At 41.8% G+C, this 27,763-nt stretch overlaps 1 protein-coding gene, 1 long non-coding RNA gene and 1 pseudogene across 5 annotated transcripts in view; 1 reads left to right on the forward strand and 2 right to left on the reverse strand.

Moving 5' to 3' along the window:
- GRTP1 (growth hormone regulated TBC protein 1) overlaps positions 1-27,763 on the reverse strand; it is a 59,632-nt gene that overhangs the window by 6,196 nt on the left and 25,673 nt on the right. For all 4 annotated transcript variants that reach the window (XM_056555821.1, XM_056555819.1, XM_056555820.1 and 1 more), the window contains 2 exons: positions 18,812-18,908; positions 2,225-2,397 (listed from right to left, as the gene is read on the reverse strand). In XM_056555821.1, coding sequence (XP_056411796.1) covers positions 2,225-2,397; positions 18,812-18,908 — 270 coding nt within the window. The remainder of the gene's footprint in view (positions 1-2,224; positions 2,398-18,811; positions 18,909-27,763) is intronic.
- On the forward strand, positions 8,061-24,920 carry LOC130355553 (uncharacterized). The gene is made up of 4 exons (XR_008888576.1): positions 8,061-8,188; positions 14,427-14,484; positions 24,129-24,348; positions 24,550-24,920. It is a non-coding gene; the product is annotated as an uncharacterized LOC130355553 (long non-coding RNA).
- LOC130358929 (U2 spliceosomal RNA) lies at positions 27,005-27,095 on the reverse strand (annotated as a pseudogene).

The raw sequence follows: 27,763 nt of genomic DNA on the forward strand, positions 1-27,763 counted from the left end.
CCACTCAAACCAGTCTATCGGTCACACACACCCACAGCTAGGGATGTTAGGGACCCACTCTAAATAGGTGGCCTTGACGTAGCGAGTGGGCTTTGTACTTTTTGATCAAAACGTATATACTAACAACCTGTTCGTTTTTGAAATTATGCTGAGAAGCAATTAGATCATTGTGCAAGATTGTAGATGTGCGACCATGTCTGTCTTCTACCTGAATTCATATTGTGTTTTCTATCCCCTCTTTTTTTTTTTTTAACATGTGTCTGCACTCTTCCCCACCTCCATAGCCCAACCCTATATAAGTAGTAGTTAGCTACACATGGGCCATTTCTTTCCTAGCAGCCTCCCAGTCTGACTGGGAGAGCATGGTAAGTGAGCTGTAGCACCCTGTTCACACTGGTGTGGTGCTGTGCGGCATCTGTTGCTGCCGTGGCGCCGTGTCTGCGGGGAGGTGCGACCCATGGACTGGTTTGAGTGGCATTGGGGCCGCTCTGCCAGTGGGTCGTTCCCCCTGTGGGCACTGGTGTCGCGGTGGTGGTGGTCGCCGGCCAGTGCTGTGCCATTTTATGCTAGGGACATTAGGGACCTACTCTAAATAGGTGGCCTTGACGTGGCGAGTGGGCTTTGTACTTTTTGATCAAAACGTATACTAACAACCTGTTAGTTTTTGATATTATGCTGAGAAGCAATTAGATCATTGTGCAAGATTGTAGATGTGCGACCATGTCTGTCTTCTACCTGAATTCTTATTAATTTACAAATCTGTTTAACTTACTGGCACCAGTTGATTTAAAAAAAAAAAAAAAAAAAGTTTTTAACCGGAGTACCCCTTTAAGGCGTTTAAGAAAACCATCTGTACACAGCACTCAATGAGTCCTGTGTATTGAATAGAAGTGTCTGTACTGGTAACTGACACTGCTTTGTGGACAACCCTAAATGTCCCTAATTCACCTTTCACTATCTGCAATTAAGACACTGGGTTACGATCTTAAGTGAGGTGGTGAAGATTCACCTGTACAAAACACAATTGTATCTTCTATCCCCACTCTCCAGGTTTGATTTCACATCTGTACTGTTTCCTGAATGTCAAAATCACACCCAAAACTATGTAAGTCCATGGTAGTATGATTTAGTATTGAACAAGGACCCCTTAGATAGGACTAGGGTGTAGCTAAATGCTCAACTAACATTGCCATTTGGGTATGGCCTACAAGGTTCCAATGAGATGGTACTTAGGTTTGGGTACTGTTTTAGGGGATGCACTAACTCCAGGGACATGTTTCATACTTTGAGAACCTGTCCTAGACTGGTCGGAGTTTGATCTAGAATTTATGGAATAATACTCTTTTCAAAGTAATTATTTTTCCAAATCCCTAGGTTGATTGTTTGTACCAGTAGCCCCAAACTCTATTTCATCTCCTTACTCTTCCTTCACTGGTAACCAACCAAAATATTGCCCACTGCCAATTCTAAAGTAGATGGGTTCTTCATAAATGGAAAAACTACCTAGTACTTTACTAGACAGACAAGCTAATGTGCCAACCTAAGATCAGCTATTCAAACCTTTTCCTGTTCACCTGCCTCATTGCTCTGACATAATATTTTAACTGTTTCTGTTTCATCAATGTTTCCGCAAGGTATTCACATCTTCTTGAATACATTTTAATCGTAACCTAGACAAGCCTAGCAAAGAAAACTCCAACAATGAAGAGTATTAGCCCTCCAGAGTTCATAAATTAGACAAGTCTAGTCCATAAAGGGTTGATTTCCAACATTAGGGTACTCTTCAATGGTTCGCTAAGCTAGTGTATCAAACGGTTTCATATAGCAATGGCAATGTAAAGCAGACACCTTTGTGGGATTGCAATAGTGAACAAAGGATATCGGTGGTGCTCAGCTATAAAAAGTCCAATTAGTATACTAAAGTGTATGAGAAAAAAATGTAAAGCGGCCCTCTCCATCTTCTGTATTAAAAGTTCATTTCTTAGTTTCTCTTTAAGACAAAGTGGTAGGTATCTACTGTATAATGCCATTCTTAATTTTGTCCTACCTTCCTTATTACCTTCATGGTCCCATCAACTTGATTATTTAGGTAAAATAATGCCATAAAAATACAATTACTGTTTATATAAAGTTATAGCTTTTATTCACAACAATAACATTTTATAAAATAGAAAAAAAATTAATATCCAACAATAAATAAAGAAGCAGCATAAGGTGCACTTACCTCTATCGGAAGAATATCAATGAACAAACAAATAAACCACCGGGAAACCAAAAGTGTCCACATGACTTCATGCCTGTCTATTAATTCTGCTACAGCTGGGATCTTCATCTTCACCAAATCCCCAAGCACCTCCTGGTCAGTTTTAAGTCCCATCATTGCTGGGCTGTAATAGTCTAGTAAAATCAAATAACTAGTTAAATTTAGGAAGTTTAATTTAAAACAAATTTCATTACAGGGAGAGAAGCTGTAGAATACCTCTCTTGTGTCCTTCAAGGAAACCTGTTTTATGCTGCCCGTACTGCATACAAAGAGCTATAACTTACTTTGAAATGCTGCAGAATAAGTGATAAATAATAATTTAAGGATAGGCCAGGAACAGGGTAAAAAGTCAAGGATGCCGGCTCTTCCCAGACTACTTCCCACCCTGCTGGGCATAATTGAAAGGTCTCACTATATTTGTGGGGAATGGAGAAGGCAGTGGAGAGCCACTCACTTTAAATGGGCACTGTCAGATACAGAAACTTTTGATATGTTGTAAAGCATGCAAAACCAATAGGTTTTGCAATTGATTTCATTAGAAAATTTTCAGAATTTCATACTGAAAAAAGCCAGTCAAACAACTGCCCCCCCCCCCCCCCCCCCCCTGCCTGCTTGGACACATACCAGTCCTGCTGTGTCCATGCATCATCACCTATGTTAAGGACACACTTCCTTGATTGACAGCTGTGAGTGCAGGGCTCACGATGGAGGAAAAATCCTCCCACTGTCAGCTTGTGTCCCGCTACTGTCAGTGAGGAGAAGCTGGGAGTTGTAGTTTTGCTAATGCTAGGGGAGATGTGAGCAGATGCATACTAAGGGAGGGGGCGGAGACATGCACAGTGAGGCCACACCCCCTATCCATTTTAGAGGAATTCAGACTAGTGAGCTAAATTTAAAAAAGTGTAATAAAAAAAAATTAAGGTGCTAGACACATAAAAATTAGATGTACATGGTCAGGATTAGCTACTGAGTGATATATTAAAAAAAAATTTTTTGTTGGATCTGATGGGTACGCTTTAAAGAGTACCTGTCACCAAATAAAACTTTTAGTACTGTATAGTGTTCCATGTGTAATTAGCAGACACTTTTCCATTCACTTGCTTTTAAAATTATCAACATAAATAGGTTTAAAAAAAAAAAAAAAAAAAAAAACGGCCACTAGGTGGCTCTGTTCTGTTCCCTGCCACAATTAAAGGGGTTTTCCATGGAATTTTTTTTTTATATAATCAACTGGCTCAAGAAAGTTAAACAGATTTGTAAATTACTTTGATTAAAAAACTTTTCTAAACTAACTCCGGCTATGTCCCTATCTACTCCTAACACTCTTTCCACCCTTAGGCTGGGTTCAAACTACGTTTTGAAGATACAGGAACTGGATCATGCTGGAGGAAGTGAAAACCGGGCACTCCCGTGTCCCAGCTGGACCCGACCTGTATCTCATTCATTTGAATGAGCCAAATCCAGTCGGCTAATTTTTGCCCCATATCCGGTTTTGTGACCGGACCTAAAACTGTGTCTACAACCCTCACAAGTGGCTCAGGTAGTGTAGCTCATCCAGCATAGCACATTAATGCGAGCTGTGGAAAGATGGCTTGCTGTGTCTGTCAGCGTAATGTCCAGAGCATGAAGGCACTATCAGGAGACAGGCCAGTACATCAGAAGACTTAAAGAAGGCCGTAGGAGCACCCCAGCAGCAGGACCGCTACCTCCACCTTTGTGTAAGGAGGATCAGGAATAGCAAAATGACCTTCAGCAGGCCACAAATGTGCATGAGTCCACTCAAACAGTCAGAAACAGACTCAATGAGGTTGATATAAGGGCCCAACGTCCACAGGTGGGGGTTGTGCTTACAGCCCAACACCGTGCAGGACGTTTGGCATTTGTCAGAGAACACCAAGATTGGCAAATTCGCCACTGGCGCCCTGTGCCCTTCACAGATGAAAGCAGGTTCACACTGAGCATGTGACAGATGGGACAGAGTTTGGAGACCCCGTGGAGAACGTTCTGCTGCCTGCAACATCCAACTGATTTAGCGGTGGGCCAGTAATGGTGTGTGGTGGCATTTCTTTGGGGGGGCCGAACAGCCCTCCATGTCCTTGCCAGAGGTAGCTTGACTGCCATTAGGTACCGAGATGAGATCCTCAGACCCCTTATGAGACCATATGCTGGTGCGGTTGTCCCTAGGTTCCTCCTAATGCAAGACAATGCTAGACCTCATGAGGCTGGAGTGTGTCAGCAGTTCCTGCAAGAGAAAGGCATTGATGCTATGGACTGGCCCGCCCGTTCCCCAGACCTGAATCCGAATGAGCACATCTGTGACAACATGTCTCGCTCCATCCACCAATGCCACGTTGCACCACATACTGTCCGGGAGTTGGCGGATGCTTTAGTCCAGGTCTGGGAGGACATCCCTCAGTAGACCATCCACCACCTTATCAGGAGCATGCCCAGGCGTTGTAGGGAGGTCATACAGGCACGTGGAAGCCACACACACTACTGAGCCTCATTTTGACTTGTTTTAAAGGACATTACATCAAAGTTGGATCAGCCTGTAGTGTGGTTTCCACTTTGATTTTGAGTGTGACTCCATATCCAGACCTCCATTGGTTGATTAATTTGATATCCATTGATCATTTTTGTGTGATTTTGTTGTCACCACATTCAACTGTGTAAAGACGAAAGTATTTAATACGATTATTCCATTCATTCAGATCTAGGATGTGTTATCTTCGTGTTACCTTAATTTTTTTGAGCAGTGCTTGATTTCTTAAAAAGGCTGCAGCATTTCAGACTAATCCATAGCAGGTTGTAATGAAGGATTCTGTCCCTTGTTTACACTGCCTGTGGTTTGGGCAGCATCAAACACCCGACAGGTTCCCTTTACGGTAAGCTAAGTAAGCTAAAGAAATTAGATGTCCAGAGGAAGCATTTATCCTGCCACTACTGTCTTATTGCAGTCTAGATAAAATTAAATAAACAAATAACTAAATAATGGAGGGAGCACTAAGACTGTCCTTTAACCTGTAAGAAATAATAGCACTGACCTTTCTAGACACTGAGCACATCCTGTGTTATTTTGGCCATTCTTAGGCATATTCGTTTCTAAACTAATCAGCATGTTATTAGGGTTGATAACCATGATCTACTGGAATCATTTAGTAAATAGCCTTAGAATTGTAATGCCCTTGTTACTTTACTTTTTCTTCCTTTAGCTGTTGGACATTACCTACTATGACCTCCAATTTATTATTATTATGTCAGTTAGTGTCATGTTTTACAAATGATCTCTGATTGCTGGAACTGAATGCAAACATTAGGTTTCATAAGGGCCAGTTTTCAGCCTCTGTATGTAAAGTGTTCTGTGGATAAATTTTGAAAACTTTTCAACAAGCATTATTCTTATGGAATCTTCCAAAAAAGCTGCAATGAAATTAGCCTTTACTATTACACACTTATTACTATTATCATCCCGTAACCTTGTTCTTCGTTACTAGTAGGGTCACAACACAGAGCCAAAAATAAGATGTTCACTTCCAGTGCTAATACGTGTAATCTACTTAGTGCAAGCTTCAGCTCAGTAGTAGCCAGAAATACAATACTAATCTTTAAACTCTTTATTTCCTGAAGCTTACTCCTTCCTTGCTGATAACACGCTCCTTAGGGGTCATGAGTAGAACATTTACTGTAGATTGTCACTTTGCCTTTTCATGTAGCTGTTTTAAGCATCAGATTTCAGACAATATAACTGGGTGGCCATAAATGGGCAGCTATTACACATACTCAAATGGCTGCAACATATCCCTGTCCAGGGTCTAATAACAACATATCCTTATACAGAACAGATTAAAGGAGAACTGCGGTGCAACCTTTTTAACTTCCACTATGTCCGGGCTGCAAAAAAAAAAACACATTAACTCCCTTTCCTACGTTCCCCCGTTAAACAGATATCGGCATACCGTTTCTCCGATGCTGCTCAGCTTCATGCTTCTTAGGCTCGGAACGTCACACTGCAGTCAGCATATCGCCGACCGCAGCAATGTCCCTCCTCAGCCGGTGATAGAGCGCACTGTCATGTACGGAGTCCAGGCAGCAGCGAGAAGGCGGGCCCGAGCTCCTTACATGACAGCCTATTATCAACAAAGGCGGGACATCGCTGCGGTGGGCGATATGTTGACTGCGGTGCGACGTTCCGAGACTAAGAAGCATGAAGCAGAGCAGCACTGGAGGAACGGGACGCCAATATCGGCGTAACGGGGAAATGTAGGAAGGCAAGTTAAAGTTTTTTTGTTTGTTTTTGCAGCCATTAATATAGAGAAAGAATAATACTGATGTCAGAAATTAGCTTATGCACAGCATCTTTATTACAGTAGCCTAGAAAAGTAGAAAACATTAAACAAGCTTTCAATGCACAGACTGGTACATGAAGGAGTTGCTTATGGGCATTTCTCCTATTCCTTTATCTTGTAGTCTTTTCGATTTCTGTTTGGTTTGATACATGCCAGGGGTAACGGTAAGGTACGGTAAGGGGAGGGGGGAATTTTGAGTGTTGGGATTTACTCTCATTTGGGGATATTTATCAATACCTGTTGTCAGAGGACAAGTTGACCAGTTGCCCATAGAAATTGATTACCTAATGAGGATCAATTCTCCTGGACGCTGTTCTATCTGGACATCTCTTTTTGTCCTCTTTTCCTACTGTTTCACTTTTACAGTTACTTTTTTCCCCTCTTACCTCCTTTTTGTCCTGTTTCCATGTACAATGATTTAACCTATGTACTTGCATACGCGAGGTCAACTTTAAGCATCCATTGTACTTGTTGTTTACTTTTACATGTTAAAAAAAGACTACTAAAAAACATCTGCATAATATGTGACAGACTTACACAGGTCCTTGAGACCTCCCACAGGTCCTCTATACTACCTATACATAGGGATCCTGTCTAGGCATTAAAGTGACACATACACCTTTATAAAACCAACAGGGGGGAGACCTTGCAGGGACTCAATCTGACAGGGCCTAAGGGTAGTACAGGACAATGTCCTGTACTGGGACATCACAGTAGAGACAAGCTTTCAGGATTCCTCCCTCCTTGTGTGCTCAGAAATGCTTTTTACTTGATAAAAGGGAGGAATCCCGAAAGCTTGTCTCTACAAAATACTGTTAGTCCAAAACACAGCAGGTGCAGGCGCCCCAGACTCGACCACAGTCCATGTAGTATAAAAGTAGAAAAAGCGCAGCACTTCTCCAATATGTGCAAAAGATGTGGATTTATTTAGCTCACATAGCAGCAGCAACGTTTCTGTCCTACCATAGGACCATTTTCAAGCTTGAAAATGGTCCTATGGTAGGACAGAAGCGTCGCTGCTGCTATGTGAGCTAAATAAATCCACATTTTTTTGCACATATTGGAGGAGTGCTGCGCTTTTTCTACTATATATATATATATATATATATATATATATATATATATATATATATATATATATATCTCACACACACACACACACACACACACAGTGGCCCCTCAACTTACAATGGCCTCAGGTTCTGGTAGTGCCCCCTACAGTCCAGGGAGGTCTGTACATGTTCTTTACTACTTTTCACCTGTGCTAGGGTTAGCTGCTCCTTTAGACACCAGGCAAGGATGGCTTAATTTAATTTTTTGAGACACTGGGGGAGATTTATCAAAACCAGGGGAGAGGCAAAGTTACCCAGGTGCCCATAGCAACCAGATAGCTTCTTTCATTCTTAACAAGGCCTGTGAAAAATGAAAGAAGCGATCTGATTGCGTGCTATGGGCAACTCTGCCTGTCCACTGGTTTTGATAAATCCCCCCCCACTGTGTATTGTACAGGATCCTGAAGAAGCTCCTGTCCTCTACATAGTGATTTACAGCTCCCAGCAGATCTTTCTTACTTCTATATGTAAGGACTTGCTATATCGGTATTAGTTATCTACTTATTTTGTCGTCAAGCCTCGCTTTTACCTATTTTTTGTTGATATTTTGGGGCTTCAGAACCAATTACCAGGTTTCTATAAAGTTATGGACTCAACATACAACGGTTTCAACATACAATGTTCGTTCTGACACTTAAAGGGCTACTGTATATATTTATATATTATTTTGCTAAAACACATGAAAAAATATAGTGTAAACAGGGCATAGTTCATCCCAAAGCACACAATTACCATAAAAGGTAAACAGGGAGAGAGGCAGACTTTTATAAGGTTTCAAATAAATCAAGTCTGTCATTACAGGACAAACAGAAATTTACTGAGATATCCACAACCTTTTTTAGATAAACTGTGGGAACATTTTCCCTGAATATGCTCCTAAATGGCTTATAATAGAAACTTGAAGGACAGGACGTGATAAGTGTGCTATTTCCTGCACAGAACACTTGATAAGCTGACCATTTACTAACATGATCTACGCAAAACAAATCCCAGCACAAGATAACAAGAACCTCTTCTATGATGAATTGATTTTATGTCCCACAAAAGCCAGAGCCCGGACAGCTTAATGAGTTGTGTATTGTCCTTTTATGCACAAACACTATTGCATCTATAACCTCATAATCCAGACTATGTAGAGCAAAAGACGTGCAGGTAGTGTGTTTACTATGTAATATCCCAGGGATGGGGACAGATTCTTCCTCCCAGCTTACACTGCAGACCTGGATGCAGCATCGCACTACAAAGCATTAATAAGATTTTAATCCATTCTAAACCCTCTCATTTTGATGTTTTGCTCATCGTTTTACCTCTTCACCTTTTCAGACCAAGAACTTTTTTGTTTCAAGAAAGAGCCGTTTGAGGGCTTATTTTGTGTTGCACTTTTTATTGACACCCTTGAACTTTATCATAAAAAAATTATTTGTTGGATAAAAAATTTGTGGGGCAATGATATTTTCTATGCCCTCTGTATGGTAAAATTGACTTTTTACCTTTATTCTACCGGTAGAATTACAATTATACCAAATTTGTATACATCTTGTCTTTCTCCTTAAAATATATAAAATCAATAAAAAAAACATTTTATCCATATAACTTTCACCCCTACGGATCTATGTAAGGGCTCATGTTTTTTTTGCACTGTGACCTGTAGTTTTTTTTAACAGTATAATTTTGGCTTAGATATGACTTTTCGATAACTTTTTATTCAATCTTTCGGTTTGGAAAGTGACCAGAAAAAAGCAATTTTAAAAACATTGGGGGAAATTTATCAAAACCTGTCCAGGGGGAAGTTGCTGAGTTGCCCATAGCAACCAGATTGCTTTTTATTTTTTCAAAAATGAAAGAAGCAATCTGATTGGTTGCTATGGGCAACTAAGCATTTTTTTTCTCTGAACAGGTTTTGATAAATCTCCCCATTCACTCTTTTTTCTACTTCCTAGGGGACTTTCATAAGCAATAATTTGATGCTTATATAGATCAATGCAAAACATATTTTACATATTATATTATATATATTATATTATATCTATCTCTATCAAACTCAATGGCCCTCATTTACTATTGCAAAATCGCATTGCAACAGAAAATTCTGTCTGGGGCAGATTTTGCGCCAGAATTTGAACCCCCCCCCCCCCCCCGAATAACTCTCCATCTTGCTAAGAAAATCTGAAAGGGGCGTGGCCACTGGGAAAAGGGGGCATGGTCTTCAAAAAGGGGCGTGTTCCCGACATTTTAACAAAAACCCAACAAATTTACTAAGGTTTCCACATATAATGTGGTGGATTTGAGCTGAGGAAAACCCGACAGATCAGAAAAGAAAAGAAAAGCAAAGTGTAGGGAAAGTGGAAAATGTAGGGAAACCTTAGTAAATACCGTGGAAAATAAATTGTAGGGAATTAAAACCCACAGAGAAACCTACACTCCACTCTTAGTAAATGAGGGCCAATGTGTGTATGTTCCAGCATCATGTCCAAACGGCTAAAGATATTAACATGAAACTTGGCCCACGTGTTACTTATATGTCAACAACAAACATAGGATAGGTGATTTAACCCTTACTCACCCCCATTTGCCAGGGTCGGTGTTTTTGTTTAAAGTCCCATGCAAATCAATGGGAAATGTATGTTCCCACATAACTTCCGTACGACTGGAGATATTTCAATAATACCTGGTACACATATTACAGGTCGGGATAGGAGGTCGGGATAGGAGGAGGATGATGGGATAGGAGGAGGAGGACGGGATAGGAGGTCTAGATAGGATGACTGGTTATGAGGAGGGGATATGAGGACTGGATATGGGATATGACAACAATATATGAGGACAGGATATGAAGTCAAAAGCTGCCTCCATTGTTGATTTTCCTCCCCAACAAGGATTAGGAAGGAAAAACCAGGCAACTCCGGGTACTCAGCTAGTATATGTATGCATGTATGTATCCATGCATTATCACTTCCTACCCGAGTCTGCTGCTCTTCATCCAATCATTGTAGGCTGTTAAGTAACACCTTCCTCTCAGTTTTCAAAAAAGTGTCGGATAGGACAGAAATGAGCACAGAGGAGTGCTGGTCCTGCTCTCACTTCCTGGACTTTGTCCCAGCCTGTGCGTCAGCTGGGACAAAGATGATGCTGCTTCTTCTGAAACTAAAGCTGTGCAAATTCAAGCCACCTTCCATGTATCTGCATAGTATCGTGCTGCATCAAAAGTTGAGTAAAATATAGTGGTTTACCGAAACCCTGGCTATCAGAAGTCTTTTTCCTAGGCTTCAAGTAAGGGAAAAAGCTTTACTTGAAAAAGGACATTGTGGAGTCTACTGAGGGACTTTGGATATGACCACTTGGCCAAGTGACATATCAGGGACTGCTACCCTGATCATTAACCCACAACGCTCTCCAGATTTCCACACTAGTACATCCTACAGTTGATCCACCCTGAACCAGAAGTTACGCATGTGTGTACAGAGTGGCCTTGGCTCCTGACTTAACACACAACTGTACATCATGGGTAGGCAAGGAGTTCAAGACAATCTGTCAAGTCCATTTGTGCCCCACACACCAGATTTTGGACATGACATAAGAAGAACAGCATTCTGATGCTGTTATCTTAAATTCCAGACAATGCTGTAAACAAAAAATAAATGGTGCACATATGTCATATGCTTATGGCTGGTATCCAGTAATTGGAGAAATAGACACTGCGGCTTCTATTCATGCATGCCACATTCCCCTCCCTCCTAAACAGCTGATTGAGAGCCTGAGTGCAGAGCTTCTCCCCTATTGGTCCCCTCAGACATTAAATCATTTTTACAATTGTATTTGTGAACACAGCAATCTAATGTAAAACCCGATAATGATATATTCTAAAATACAACTTATTAACACCTGGACACCACCAGCAAGCAGACTACCCACTGCTGATGGGTCTTATATGATTGTATTTAATTTGAGTGTACAAAAAATTAAAAGGGAACATATCACCTTGAATAATCAGTCTCCGCTAACAGTATGATGCTGTAGAGCAGGAGAATCTAGGTAGAATCAAATAGTGTAATGATTATAGTATTTTACTCATATAAATCTATTTATTCTTACTTTAGGTGTCAGGTGGGTGTTCCTTATTCGTGACTGACATAAACTATAGGAATTTTTTCTTCATCTTTGTTTTAATACAGATTAACAAAACAAAAATTTAACCTCCCAGCCGGCATCCTGCTCCCCACACCTTGGACAACTGGAGTCCAGTTGTTTCCCCATTTTGTGTAACATCTTAGGGCAATAATAGATTCTATGTAGAACCTGTGAAGAATGCAGTAGGCAAAAACGCGGTCGACCACGTTTTTGCCTGCGGTTGGGAAACCGCATACTGCCGAAAACTAAGCCGACCGGAGGCTGCGGTTAACTCCGGTTGGCTCATAGACATACATTAAATACGGTTCCCGAATACGGCTGAGTGCGGGCGCCGCGATTAAGCCCCGCCCCCCTCCTCCCAGCCATATACGGGAACCGTATTTAACAAAACGTGGTGTGAACCCAGCCTTAACCTGTGATTGCTATTAAATGAGCACCTATTTACATTCCTGTATATCCTCCCCATTCCTCTTCTTCGATCTCCCCTAAGTCTCTGTTCCACTTTAAATTTAAAAGTTAAAGTAGTCTTTTCTGTTGTCTTTACTACTAGTTGTTTATATATATTTGCTACTATTTTTTTCTTTCCTATTTTGTTATTAACATTTTTTTACAGTAGACCCCTAAGAGTCTCTACACTGAAGATCTCTTTTAGAGATGAGTGAACTTACAGTGATTCGATTGGTCACAAACTTCTTGGCTCGGCAGTTGCTCACTTTAGCCTGCATAAACTAGTTCAGCTTTCAGGTGCTCCGGTGGGCTGGAAAAAGTGGATACAGTCCTAGGAGACTCTTCTAGGACCGTATCCACCTTTTCCAGCCCACCAGAGCACCTGAAAGCTAAATTAATTTATGCATGCTAAAGCAAGCAACTGCCGAGCCAAGAAGTTTGTGACGAATCGAATCACTTACGTTCGCTCAGCTCTAATCTCTTTCTCTTTGGTGGCCAAGAATGCGTATCTAATTTTAGCATATTCGTACCATGCTTTTTCTTCCAAATCAAACTTTTCTTTTAGGTCCTCCCATCTAATAAGCTTACCCCCATTTTGTCAAGTCAGAAATTTTCCTAATTCCCTTCTCTTTTATATTTTTTTATGATCCTAATTTATAGAATTCCCCTCTCTTTTTATTATGCCGTATTGTAGATATTTCCAAACTATGTTGGATTACCTCAATCTTTTGCCCAGGTCTTGATCAAACACTCCACCCCTGGGTTTTTCCTGTACTCCCCCACTTCCATTACACCAGATTCAAAAACTTCGAATATATTTTTAAACTTCTCGTGGACACCTTTGAATACATATCTAAACAATCCATCATTCCACCAATCAATAAACCAAGCAAGTTGGGTGGCTAAAAAATAATTTTTTATATCTGGGAATGATAATCCACCTTTATCTTTTGGTATTTGATCTCCAAACCATATGGGAGTCCCACAGAACAAATATAGCAGCTTCGGAATTATTATAGCTTTTATAAGCACCATTTTATCTGCTTTAGAGATTGGTAGCTTATTAACCTTCTTTTCCACTTCCCTTATCACAGGGAAGGCATTTAATTGATGGAACTCCTGTACACTCCTCAATATCTGTATCCCCAGGTATTTAAATTTGTGATTCTCTTTTAAAAATGTTACTAAGGGGTTGCCCAAATCTATACCTGGTTCTAACGGCATCAAAATTGATTTTTCCCCAATTTATAGTCGATCCTGAGTATTTTCCAAACATTTAGATTTTTTCCATAACCAAGGGCAACGAGGTATGAGGGTCTTTAAAAGATAGAGCAGAAGGTCATCTGCATATAGGAATATTTTATCCCTTTCGCCCTCCGCTCCAAAACCTTCTATCTTTGGGTCATCTTTTATCTGGGTCTCTACGGGTTCAATAAACAGGGCGAACAGAAGAGGGGACAATGGGCAACCCTGTCAAGTCCCCCAAGAGAGAGAAAACCATCTGAAGGAGTCTCCATTCACCTCTACATTTGCTTCTGCGTTCTTAAAAAGTATTTTCCCCATTTTAATAAATTCCTCCCCTATGCCAAATGATCTCATTGTCCCCCACAAGTATTCCCACTTAGGATTTGTTTTTTTATCTTCAGCAAAAAAATAAATAAATAAATAAATACATTTCCTTCTCTAAGGGACCACGCTACTGATTCTAAGCACTGTGGAGACTGCATAAACTGATATTTAACCCCATTGCCTGTATAGGATTACTGCACAATTGCAATTACACTTTTCTTCTCCTGCCTCTAATGGTGAAACATGAACTTGTGTGAGACGAACATCATGACAATGGCTGTAACAGTGCTGACAACTAACTTGGACAGTCAAAACAAAATCATGCATAGCTGGTTTCCTTACAGATAAAGTAGAAAACCTAAATGATTAATAAACTAAGTGCTGAATGTGTAAAGCTCATTTACTAACATGAACACATCGGCAGCATCTATTGTGTGAATCATTACAAAACACAGTAAACTGCTTGACCCCCACTAATTTGCTAATAATTATTTGTTGTTGTCATTATTATTATTAAAGTTTGATAAAGGTTCCCCTATTTTTACAGATGTAAATTTACAGAGTGTTGCTAATTAATTATAAAGATTCCAGCCTAAAGTTGTGAACAAAAAAAACTAGGGTAAGTAAAGAACATCTATAAACCTGTTAAAAAGTCTGAAAGAACATTTGTTACCTGTGAAAAGGCAACAGGTGCCTAGAGCCTTTATACACTGCTCAAAAAAATAAAGGTAACACTTAAACAAACACAATGCAACTCCAAGTCAATCACACTTCTGTGAATTCACACTGTCCACTCAGGAAGCAACACTGATTGACAATCAATTCCACATGCTGTTGTGCAAATGGAACAGACAACAGGTGGAAATTATAGGCAAAGGAGTGGTTCTGCAGGTGGTGATGACAGACCACTTCTCAGTTCCTATGCTTCCTGGCTGATGTTTGGTCAATTTTGAATGCTAGCGGTGCTTTCACTCTAGTGAGACGGAGTCTACAACCAGCTCAAGTGGCACAGGTAGTGCAGCTCATCCAGGATGGCACATCAATGCGAGCTGTGGCAAGAAGGTTTGCTGTGTCTGTCAGCGTAGTATCCAGAGCATGTAGGTGCTACCAGGAGACAGGCCAGTACATCAAGAGATGTGGTAGGGGCTATAGGAGGGTAACAATCCAGCAGCAGGACCGCTACCTCCAGCTTTGTGCAAGGAGAAGCAGGAGGAGCACTGCCAGAGCCCTGCAAAATAACCCCCAGCAGGCCACAAATGTGCATGTGTCCACTCAAACAGTAAGAAACAGACTCAATGAGGGTGGTATGAGGGCCCGACGTCCATAGGTGGGGGTTGTGCTTACAGCCCAACACCGTGCAGGACATTTGGCATTTGCTAGAGAACAACAAGATTGGCAAATTCGCCACTGGCACTCTGTGCTCTTCACAGATGAAAGCAGGTTCACACTGAGCACGTGTGACAGATGTGACAGAGTCTGGAGACACCATGGAAAATGTTCTGCTGCCTGCAACATCCTCCAGTATGACCGGTTTGGCGGTGCGTCAGTAATGGTGTGAGGTGTAATTTCTTTGGGGGGCCGCACAGCCCTCCACGTGCTTGCCAGAGGTAGCCTGACTGCCATTAGGTACCTAAATTACATCCTCAGACCCCTTGTGAGACCATATTCTGGTGCAGTTGGCCCTGGGTTCCTCCTAATGCAAGACAATGCTAGACCTCATGTGGCTGGAGTGTGTCAGCATTTCCTGCAGGGGGAAGGCATTGATGCTATGGACTGGCCCGCCTGTTCCCCAGAACTGAATCTAATTGAGCACATGTGCGACATCATGTCTCGCTCCATCCACCAACCTCAGACTGTCCAGGAGTTGACGGATGCTTTAAAGTCCAGGTCTGGGAAGACCTCCCTCAGGAGTCCATCCACCACCTCATCAGGAGCATGCCCAGGCATTGTAGGGAGGTCATACGGGCACGTGGAGGCCACACACACTACTGAGCCTCATTTTGGCTTGTTTTAAGGACATTACATCAAAGTTGGATCAGCCTGTAGTGTGGTTTTCCACTTTGATTTAGAGTGTGACTCCATATCCAGACCTCCATGGGTTGATTAATTTGATTTATTTGATAATTTTTGTGTGATTTTGTTGTCAGCACATTCATCTATGCAGAGATGAAAGCATTTCATTCGATTAGTTCATTCAGATCAAGAATGTGTTATCTTAGTGTTCCCTTTATTTTTTTGAGCAGTGTATAATGGGACAACACGTTTTTATATTGGAAATGGATCTACAGCTACTTTATTAGACAGGTCGACAGGGCACCTTTTCTTAAGGCCCTATTACATGTGCCGACATGCTCCCTTTAAATGTTGATTAAAGGGGTTTTTATTTGACTATGATACATGGGGCTGTAAAGTTAGGGTAGTTCATAATATATCTTTTCTGTACCTGTGTGACGTTGGGTTTTGAAATTCTTCTGCGATTTTTGCCCCAATATTTCTTTTAACAGCATACAACATTTCTGTTGTCTCAGGTTTTCCCAGGTTGCAGTGCAGCCGAGACATTTCATAACTAGTCAGCTGATGACAGGGAGCCCGTCTTTGCTTCAATGGGTGGAGCGACTGATTGGTGGGAAAGAGATCATTCTGCAACCAATTGTTTGCAGCAGCTGAAGGCACCCTGGTTAGAAAACACTGGTCTTTTAATGGAATGCAGCTGATTTGTGCTTCAAAGGGTGGGGTGGCTGATGTGTGGGAGGGAGGAAAGTGATCTCAAACTTACAAACAAGGAACTATGGGATTTGTCGTTGAAGAAGGAAACTCCAAAATGGAAATAGCCACAGCATTATGGTAATCTCACATCATAGTCATTTAGCCCCAAGACAAGCACAGATCCTTCCTAAGCATGTCCATTACTGTATGTGGAGTCTTATAGGCCATGTATATGTGGTGTCCCGGTACCGTATTGCATACCGTATCTTGGTTAGGGGTCCCCAAAGTCAGTTCCTAGGAGCTGTGGGAGTCCGCTTCCCTAGTCATCCCCTAGTCACCCCTCATCTAGTTAATATGGTGTTAAACTAGGTGTAAATACTGTATATAATATGTTATTACCTGCATTACCTGCCCGTCGCATGACCCGAAGGCCCTGCGACGGGGCTTCAGAACTCTATGGTAGGTAAAAGGACCTTTGGTGGTTCATGGGTCATGTGATTACCCATAATACTTTGTAATGGTGAATGACAGATGGTATGGACCAATCCTAAAACGGCCAGCCCCTGCCCATATAAAGGGAGCTGCGTCCAATAATCTCTCTCTTTCCTCGTGGGCTGCTGATGAGAAAAGATCTGCGCAGCTGTCATCGGCAATTACTGGGCCAAAGCCTGCCGGCCTCGGCCTGAATCAAACAGCTAGTTCTTACAACTTCCCCGCAAATGCTAGCAGGATCACTGGACCTAAACAAACCCCTAAATCCAGCGGATCTGTGCTTACAAAATCCTACTAAGCTAAAGAACTTACAAAAAACCCAACCATACGCCAATCTCTGCTAAACTGTATATAGACTGTTATAAGGACTTTTCCTGTTATCCCATGTTACAGAAAATCTTCAGTAAAGTTTCCAAAAGTTTTCAGCAAAGCTCTGGTTAGGGACATTCCGTTATTCTACATCTCCCTATCGCTTTTGGGAAGGGTGGCGATAGGCCAAGCCATACAGTATTAGCCCTCACCCTGGCGTCATGACTGACAAGAGTTAATTACACCCTTGATATACCGCATAGCAACACCCTAACTGCCATACACCCCCCCAAGGCACCACATATAAAAATATAAAAATTTTATTTTGGAGAAAGAGGGCTTTGTTTTGGTCCTCATGTCTATATATATTTCATTTATTGATCTTGCATAACTATCAAGTTATACACTATAATTATTGTGTTATATATTTCCAGCACAGACAGAAAAACACATTGGTATAAACACATGGATCCATAGAAGAGCCTTGAATTTCTGAAGTAGATTTTCACTTTATGGTTACGTTCACACATACAGGATCCTGTACAGATTTGATGCGCAGGATTTGTAACTGCAGATTAGAAGTTGTGCTCAGTCATTTAGTTTACATTGAAATCTGCAGCAGAAAATCCTGAGCATCAAATCTGCGTATGTGTGAACATTACCCCATATGTGAAAACGGAACCCAACTGAACTGAAAATAATGGGATGCAGTTTGAGAACAGAATTTACATGGATTTCAGATTAGATAACACAGAAACATAGGGCATAATTCTAAATGCTGCCAGATTCCAGTTACCAGTCATCAGTACAGAAGAACTCGGATGATAGTTACCCAACTATAGTTGGGCATCATGAACAAGGTACAGTTGTGTGCAAAAACTTTACGGAGGCAATCTGTGTGACATTATGGTACAGACAGACATTCTTCTTTAGAGGCAGATTTTTCATACAGTACACAAGAGAGAAAAAAATTGTATGTCCCTGTATAACATTAGAAACTGCCGTACGGTGCCCAGGCTCTGCTCCGATGTGTGGTGCTTCGCACACAGAAAGTCAGTTTGTCCAAACACGCCCCCTCCATTTATCTCCATTTATCTCCATTCATCTCTCCCATGGAGATGAATGGAGGGGGCATGTTTCAACCAGCTGACGTGCTGTGAACAAAACGCGCTCTAATAGAGCAGAGTCGGGGCCCCGTATGGGAGGTCGCTGGGGGCCCCCGGCAGTCGCCCCCCCCCCCTGCGATCAGACACTTATTCCCTATCCGTAGGATAAGTTTCCTACTGCTGGACAAATTCTTTAATCTGTAAATTCACACAAAGTGGTGAAGTACCATATTCAGAACCAGCACAACTTACTTTTTATTTGTGGAACAGCATTCAATAGTTACTCAAATTTAACATTTAACAGCAGATTAAATAAATTAATAAAACACATACCAGGCAAAATGCGTCCAATGAGAGCATCTAGTAGCCAGAAGGATTTCTCCTCATCTTTAGTAACAAGAATGAGTATTCCAGTGATAAAATTCATACCCTGCAATGAGACAAGAGCTTGTAAATTCTGATCATAATGAGGAACAGAAAATTCAAATGCTATTTACCGTAAAGGCAAGTAATTAAAGGGGTACTCCGATGGAAAACTTTTTTTTTTTTCTAAATGAACTGGTGCCAGAAAGTTAAACAGATTTGTAAATTACTTCTATTAAAAATTCTTAATCCTTTTAGTACTTTTTAGCAGCAGTATGCTACAGAGGAAATTCTTTACTTTTTGAATTTCTTTTTTCTGTTGTCCACAGTGCTCTCTGCTGACACCTCTGTTTGTGTCACAAACTGTCCCGAGAAGCATGAGTTTGCTATGGGGATTTTCCCCTGCCCTGGACAGTAAATACGGGCATCAGGTGTCAGCAGAGAGCACAGTGGACAACACAAAAAAAATGATTTTCAAACAGCTGCTAAAAAGTACTGAAAGGGTTACGATTTTTTAATAGAAGTAATTTACAAATCTGTTTACCTTTCTGGCACCAGTTCATAAAAAAAATAAAAATAAAAAATAAAGTTTTCCACAGGAGTACCCCTTTAACATAAATTCATCATTCTTGTCTGAATACATTCACAGCTTTCTTTCCAGGAGGCACCACACCTGTCCATGGGCTGGGTCTTGTATTGCAACTCAAACACATAGATGTGAATGTCAAGAGTGTCACCATTTCAGGAACAGAAAAGCACACCCTTTTTTGTAAGCCCAGACATCCCCTTTAATTGCCATTTTAAAATGAATCATGTATGGAGTAAAATGTCCCCAATGAAATGAGTAGGGGCTAAGAAAAAAAAAAAAAACTTACGGTAAAAGAAACTTAATGAAGCCTGGGTTAAGAATTGAATGTAGTTCACTGTACAATCCCTGTAATTCATATTAACACTGTAACCTGTGACTCTCCAGCTGGTGAGAGCTTACGCTTCTCAGAATACCCTTACAGCCTCACTACCTTTCATGACATCCTGGATGTTTTAGTTTCCCAACAGCTTGAAAGTATCAGGTATGGTATACTGTAGGGCTGCACGATATGGGGAAAATGTGCGATTGCGATTATGGGCCTAAATATTGCGATTTCCATATGCGATATGAGAAATAAATTGTGAAATCCCGCCATTTCATGTCCAATCTCCTCCATTTTACAACTATCCACACATTTTATGTCCACCGCCCATTTCAAATCTCCCCAATTTAATTTCTCTCTCTCCCCTGTCATATTCTCCCCTCATGGTCACAGCTTCTCCCATCACATTTTCCCCCTATGTCACATTCCCCCCTCCCCCTGCCACACTCTCCCCCTCCCCATCACATTCCCCCCTCCCCGTCACATTCTCTCTCCCCCCCCCGTCACAATCTTCCTTTCACGTCACATTCTCCCCCCTGTCACATATCCCTTTGTCACAATCCACCCCCCACATTTTGTACTGCAGCAATACACTGGGTTTCCCGGGCGGTTTTCAAATCTCCCACTGGATCTGGGAAAACTAGTGTGTTTGCTGCCAAAAAAGACCTTTCCCCATAACCCAATCACTGGCTTGACACGTGACACCACTGCGGCCAGTGATTGGCTGAAAAGGGAAAGGTCCTACTAGTTGTTTGGTAAAGGAGGAGACACCGGACCGCACGGAGACAAACGATATCTGCAGGGACCGGGAGTAGGTGAGCAGAAGTTTTTTTTACTTTTCTCCCTGTGCCCTTTTACTTAGCTCCGTGTTTTTCAACCAGGGTGCCTCCAGCTGTTGTGAAACTACTACTCCGAGCATGCCTGGACAGCCTTTGCCGGGCATGCTGGGAGTTGTAGTTTTGCAACAACTGGAGGCCCCCTGGTTGGGAAACACTGACTTTTAGTATTTAAATTAGTTTTTACCTGCTCTGGCCGGCCCCTGCCTGCAGCAGCACACGTTAGCCGGCCCAGGCAGATAATCGCAAGTTTTCCCGGGGGGCCGTATCGCTATATTGCAAAAAGCAAAAATCGTGATTCGATTGCTTTTGCCATATATCATGCAGCCCTAGTATACTGTATAGAAATCGTATATTGCTGAGAGCAAAGAGGGACATACAAGTGCTCCCAGCAACACCCATAACTACTTTCCATAGCATGTGAATAGTCTTTTGTAAAACACATGCATTGTGAAATATGCTGCTGATTTGTAAAGAATCTGCATTAAACACACGTGTGAAACTATCCGCAATTAAAATATTTGCCTCTGTAGTTAATGGTCACAATAGTTGCTAATTTGTAGGGTCCACATGTACAAACAAATGTGCCTGAAGCCCTAGAAAAGCAATTGGGCGACATTGGGTTGGCAGCAATAATGTGTAGATACTGGAGTAGATGAAAGAATTTGGAAACTTCCTACTTTTATTATTATTATTATTATTATTTTTTAATAGCCCTTTCATTCATGCCTATTAGCCTTTAGGACCTACACAAATTAAGGGAGGAATGTGGTTTCTTGTAGGAAAGACATGTGCATCTACCCTATTTAGTATACAGTAAGGCTAAGTCTCCACTTGGTTTTTTTCTGGGAGTTTTTGGAATACTGCCACTGCAGTTTTTGAGCCAAAGTCAGAAGTGGATACATAAGGGAGAAGTGTAAGTTCTTCATTTCCTTTATATGTCCTATTCCTTATGAATACACTTCTGACTTTGGCTCAAAAACTGCAGTGTCAGATATCCAAAAATTGCCAGAAAAAAAACCAAGTGGAAACTTAGCCTTAAGTGGAACAAATCTACACTCTGTGCAAGGAAATACGGGAATATACCTAAAAGACTTTGAATTCCTTCTGAGGTGGAATACATATCGCATTACAGAATTATTTTAATCTTGGAATACCATTTTATAGTACATGAAAAATGAATACAGCAAGCTGGAAAATACATTACTCCAGAGGTAACTGCATTAGAGGCAGGAGAGGGTGTTGGGGGTTATATTACTCTATTTTATCTACTGTCAGGCTGAGCTGTGCTTGTCTGAAACTGGATTGTCCTCCCCAGATAAAGGAGCACAGCTTGGGATGAACTGATCGGGGGAGATTTATCAAAACCTGTGCAATGGAAAAGTTGCCCATAGCAACCAATCAGCTTCTTTCATTTTGAAGAGGCCCTGTTAAAAATGAAAGAAGCGATCTGATTGGTTGCTATGGGCAACTAGGCAACTTTTTATCTGGACAGGTTTTGATAAATCTCCCCCACAGGGTATTTACACACAGCGGAACTTATGCAATTCCGCAAAAATTCAGTTCAGCAAAATTGCTGTATGTTATTGCGGAACTGCGGCAGAATTTCTGTATTTTCAAAACACAGAATTCCACCATAATTCAAGCCCCATTAAGTTCAATGGGATGCTGCCTCAAAATTCCGCAAAATATAAGACTGATCTTAGATTTCTGCAGAATGGGACAGCAGATTCCCATTATAAGGTGGTGTCTCATACTTAAAATTACAGAAAAAACGTATCCCTTATCCGCAGGATAGGGGATAAGTTTAAGATCGCAAGGGTGTCCAACTGCGGGGGCCCCCCGGGATCACCTGTAAGGAGCCCCAGCTTTCCTCAGGAGGGGAGTGTCACAATCCCCAGCCAGAAGCAGGGGGCCATCGTACCCCCTCCATATATATCTCTATGGGAGGGCCTGAAGATAGCAGAATGGATCTCCCATAGAGATACATGGAGGAGGCATGGCAGCATGGCTCTGTACAGGAGATCACGGGGGCCCCAGCAGTCGGACCCCACCGCAATATAGAACATCTCCTTTAAAATCATGCACAGTAAATTAAGGCGGATTTTCCAGCAGAATTCCTCCACACGGAAATTCTGCCGTGTGATCATACCCTTATGGGGTTCATTTATTTATTTTTGCCCATATAAAGCACACTCACCACCAGTATGCCTGCAGTGTCATCTGTTTTATCCTGGCTCAGCTGCACCTGTACATTTAATTTCATATGATCGTCAGTCTGACAACTAGACAATTACATGCTCTTCTGTGTAGACAGGAGGTCAGGATCTCCTGTGTTTCTTACATCATGTGAACTACAGTATTAAACAAACAATCATTGATCAGATTCCTCCTGGCAGCTATCTGACCTTTCCCCTACCCACCCAGGTCCATCTCCTTGTATACATCTTTGTCTCTCCATATATATAGTGCTGCTGAAGAAAAAATTTTTGCCCTGTCTAAGAGAGTGCAATGATAAAGGGAGTCAATACAATGATGAACTGCAGTTATACCCCTTCTTGATTCTCAATGCCTGTCTCTGTGTGCAGATTCTGTAGTGTATCCTATAAGATGCTGCTGCACAATGCTCTCCGGCAAAAAAGAAAAAAAAAATCACAAAGGCCACAGGATGATGCTGCATCTCATAACACTCTATAGTGTGAGCTAGGGGGCAGAAGTCACTGATCAATTGCTTGCTACACTTAACTAAGCTTCAGGGCAAATGCAGTGAGGAGACATCTCCCCCTCTGTCTGCAGAAGCATCATGGGAACCATAGACTGCATTAGGAGGACAATATCAAAGGGGAAATAGGACTCCAGATGGCAGACAACCCATAAATGCCACATCAACTAAAATAGGTATATACAAGATATACCTACTATCATATAGTACATGGGGGACACGTTTTGATCAAAGAGTGCGCTAAGAGCCTATATTTTTTGACCAAGAGTGCTGCTGTAACCTTTTTGTATATTTTGTATTTGCCAAAGCAGCGGGCACCCGTGTATTAGGTAGTTGTGCTGGCTATTTCTATTTTTTTTTTGCTAAGGGGGAGTGGCACCCTCTTTAGCTGTGCACCCCTCCCCGTCAGAGGCAATATGCCCAGCAGAGGTGAGGGGAATGAGTGTGTTAAGGTGCCATCCAAAGTGAGGCCACCTTCATGTGGTGGATGCGGGGACCTGTTTTGATCAAAAAGTGCGCCAAGAGCCTCCATTTATTTTTTTACCAAGAGTGCTGCTGCAACTTTTTTTGTATACTATCATATATGTGCAGGTACTGGCATTGACTCCATTGTCTTTTTTGGCCCAAACGCTGTCAACTACGTGTATTCTACTGGCCAGCACTTTTATATGCTAGAAAATATATGTATACGTTCTGGAGATGACCTGAACTAGCTGAAGCCAGTGCCATATAAAACTTTTAACCAAAACAAAAACTTCTGACATTTATAAAGGAACACGATATTTGTAGAATTTATTTCTTCTTTTTTTGAGTTTTAGGTTTTCCACAAAGTACAGCAAAATACTGGTAACAAACAAGTAGATTATGAGAGGTGGAGTCATCAGCTGTGAAAATGTTAAATTCACTCAGGATGCCTGGCAGCTAATGGACTAGCAAGCACTTTCCCTGCATTCCAATCTTGTGCCAAGGACAGGCAAGACTGTACTAGAGAGTCACATCCATACTCCCGGGTTACTCTGCCAATTTTAGTCTCTTGAGGTGAGAAAAAAATAATAATAATAATAAATAATAATAATAATTTACAAAAATCTTCAACATTCTTTTCTGTCCAAGGACAGGATAGGGCCTGATTGCCTGATGGAAGTACAATTACATTTAGTAATAGCCATTTCATTTTCACTAGTTCATTCAGTTTTCCAAAAGAACTCATTGAGATACTTTGCACGGTCTACTTCACAGCACATGGAAGAATTCATGCAAGGAATGCCAACTTTGAGACTGCATCCATAGCTACAGAATGCCACTGAACAGGAGACAGAAAGAACAGGATTTTCATCATGACAAACCAACACCCATCCTGCCAGCATATTATAATTTATCTGCAGGGGTGGTAAGAGCAAATAGCATTTGCTAGACAGACCAGTAATTTTTCTTGGCAACAGGTTCTTACAGACTGTTTTTAACTAGTTGGGCAAAATATCCATTCCTTTCTGGAATGTGCTTATTTTATTAATTTATTTTTATCCAAGGTTGTGTAACCAGTGATGGCGGGTGCACACCTGCTATTGTTCCAGTGAGGCTGTATCTATCAAAGAACATTAAATGTGCAATAACCCCCGCCCCCCCCCCCACACACAAAAATAAAAAAAGACTAGACACATAACCAGTACCAGTCGGGCACCACAGTGTCCTCATGTGTGCTCCAAATGAGTACCTACTGGACAGATACACTTGCCCCACCATGGGCAACAATGGGGAAAAAAATATAATCAATGACAGCTATGTCACAAGACACCACAAAAACTACTACATAGGTAAGTTAAACGATAATTGTACGCTTGGTTTATGTCAGACAAGGCAAATGAGAGGAAGTAGGCAAAAGGAAAGGGAATCGGGGATAGTCTTCATAGGTACACAAGGTGCAATATCAGGGGCCCAAGGAACCTATTAAAGTCTTATTATGGGGACCTCAAGCTGGCCTACTCCTAGGCGGTGTGGTCATGCTAAAAAGGACAGCATAGGAACCTACCCCTAACCCTCCTGTGTATCCCTAATATATATGGGAGGCTGGTTGTCTCACTAGATGTGAACTATAACTAAACATGAAAGTAGCAAATCAAAATACAAGCTAACCAGGCTAGTGACAGAAGGTGCTTAAGACTTAGCTTTTAATCATTTTAAGATCTATAAATCAAAAATAAAAGGTGATATATAGTGATGTCGCTAGGATCAGGGGAGACGCCACCAATGTCACATAGACGGCTGTTCCAACACTGGAAAGCAGTGAACTACTGTTAAAATACATTAACAATTACATGCCCCCAGGCAATATGAACCTCTGTGCCAGCTCCAGGGGGAATTCCCAATATACTAACTGTACAAAAGCTCTCAACACGTTTCTGCCACCTGTTAAGGTGAAGTCATCTTGGGAGAATGTATGAGTGGGGGGACAAGAGTACCTGTCCAGGGAAAAATACCTTTATTTACAGTATCTCCAGTTTCTATGGACACTCAACAGTAGATACATCCTTGTGGTCTCTAGTCACAACAGCTGTGTACCCATGGCACCTTTCATCACAAAGCAGGTTACCCTGATCTGAGTGGACAATTCACAAAAAGGTAAAATTGACCTGTTCAGAGATAGAAAGTAGAATTGTTCCTTGCTGGTATTTCAGTTTTCAGATACATAGGGAATAGGTGTGCGGTTATGAAGGATTCCTAGAAACAAAACTTATTCCATTTTCTTCAATCCTCCTCAATGACACCACAGTTTATTTAATTAAAATTTTTTAATTGTTGAAAGAATTTTCTTGTTTTTTCTCAGACAAATTTTGACAGAGACCTTTGACACTACCCTTGAAAGAAATAAATTAATTAGTATGCAGTGATGTTTCTATAGTGGTACAACTTTATTAAGAGCCGAGGAACGTGCTCTCGAATCACAAGAATCACAATTGCAAGAAAAAGTGCAAACGTGTTACAATAAAAATTCGTGCACAAAGGATGCGGTCTATCGCAAGCCCTTCTCCGATAGGAGAGAGAGGCCCCCCAACAAACCTTACCCTTCGCCTCCGGACCAAAAAGGTACCTGCGAGGTTCCAGGTTCAATGTCCCTTTTCGCCGAAGCTACTAAGGGACCACAAATGCTCCCGGCATCCCCCTTGGCGTTAGCCAAGGTATCTGCCCGCAGAGCCGAGAGCAGCCAAAGCAGATGTACCCGGGGTGTTTGCAGGGAGGTGCAGAACCTAATGGCCACACACACCTCCCCTAGACAGCCAGGAGGGACACCCAGAAGGACTACCGCATCCTGACAAATCCTGTGGACACAAAACACGCAAAAAGTGACACAGTGAGGCAAAAATAAATAAATAAGTGAATGTGTGCAGATATACTGCCCGGACATCCGGCCAGATCTATAAAAATGTCTCTGATCCTAGCCAGAAGGCCGGGAATCAAGAGGCGAGTGCCACAAAGGTGAAGAGATCATGGTGTCCGTGCTTCAACTCAGTGAGTTTCGGCACCTCGGGGTCACCACTCCCCGAGGCACTAAAGTACCTCGGCTCTAGACCCTCTCAGCCTCATGGCGAGACCCGGAGGAAACAGGTCACATCCGGGCAGCCGTCGAGCTGATTCCTCAGAACCAGCCCCGGAACGCCCCGGTACACCTGCTCCCTACCATGCAGCACCCATCACCACCAGCTCCACACTGGCGTCGCCTGCCACCAGCATGAAACTGATAAGAACAGATACTACACTTGATCTTAGCCAAAAGGCCGAGAAGCAATACACATAACCCAATATTGGGGGGAAATGAACTAAGCCTAATCATCTATACTTTTGAGGACTGTTTCCCATAGTGGTACAACACTCCGAGTGTGGGGCAAGGAAATCACTGCCTGTGGCACTCATTCTTGCTTATCTCAATAGCCCACTCCCATGGCCTGTGTATGTAGATTGAGGAGAAGAAGGAGAAGGATGCAGGAGGAGGAAAAGCCTGAGAACCCCTTTTCCGCTCCCCCATAGTGCTCTGAGCCTGATCTGATGCAGTCGCTAATAGGAGTCCTTTATCAACAAAATGAATCTGCTCTGCTGGGGTTTTTATTTATTTTTATTTTTTTATCTGGAGTCTTAAAACTTATTCTGGGGCACAAAAAAATTTGCCCTGCAAATATTGTATCTCAGTCTTTAGGCACTAGCTGTCAAATAACTTCAGGAGAGACTCCATTGTCTGATGTTGCTGTGCTGTCAAGAGTGCAATTGGTGCACATGCCTCCAAAATATGTCTCAGTGGCAACTGCAAAGCCAAGGTAATGCACAATATATGGGAGGCATGAGGGACCCAACTGTCGGTAGAATTATATTTTGATATCTATGTTCTATCTCTATCCATCAATCCATCTATCTATCTAGTCTAATTTAAGATCGTGTTGGCCGGTTTTATCTAGTTTCTATA

This window comes from Hyla sarda, chromosome 2 (assembly GCF_029499605.1).
Source record: "Hyla sarda isolate aHylSar1 chromosome 2, aHylSar1.hap1, whole genome shotgun sequence".
Classification (NCBI taxonomy): domain Eukaryota; kingdom Metazoa; phylum Chordata; class Amphibia; order Anura; family Hylidae; genus Hyla; species Hyla sarda.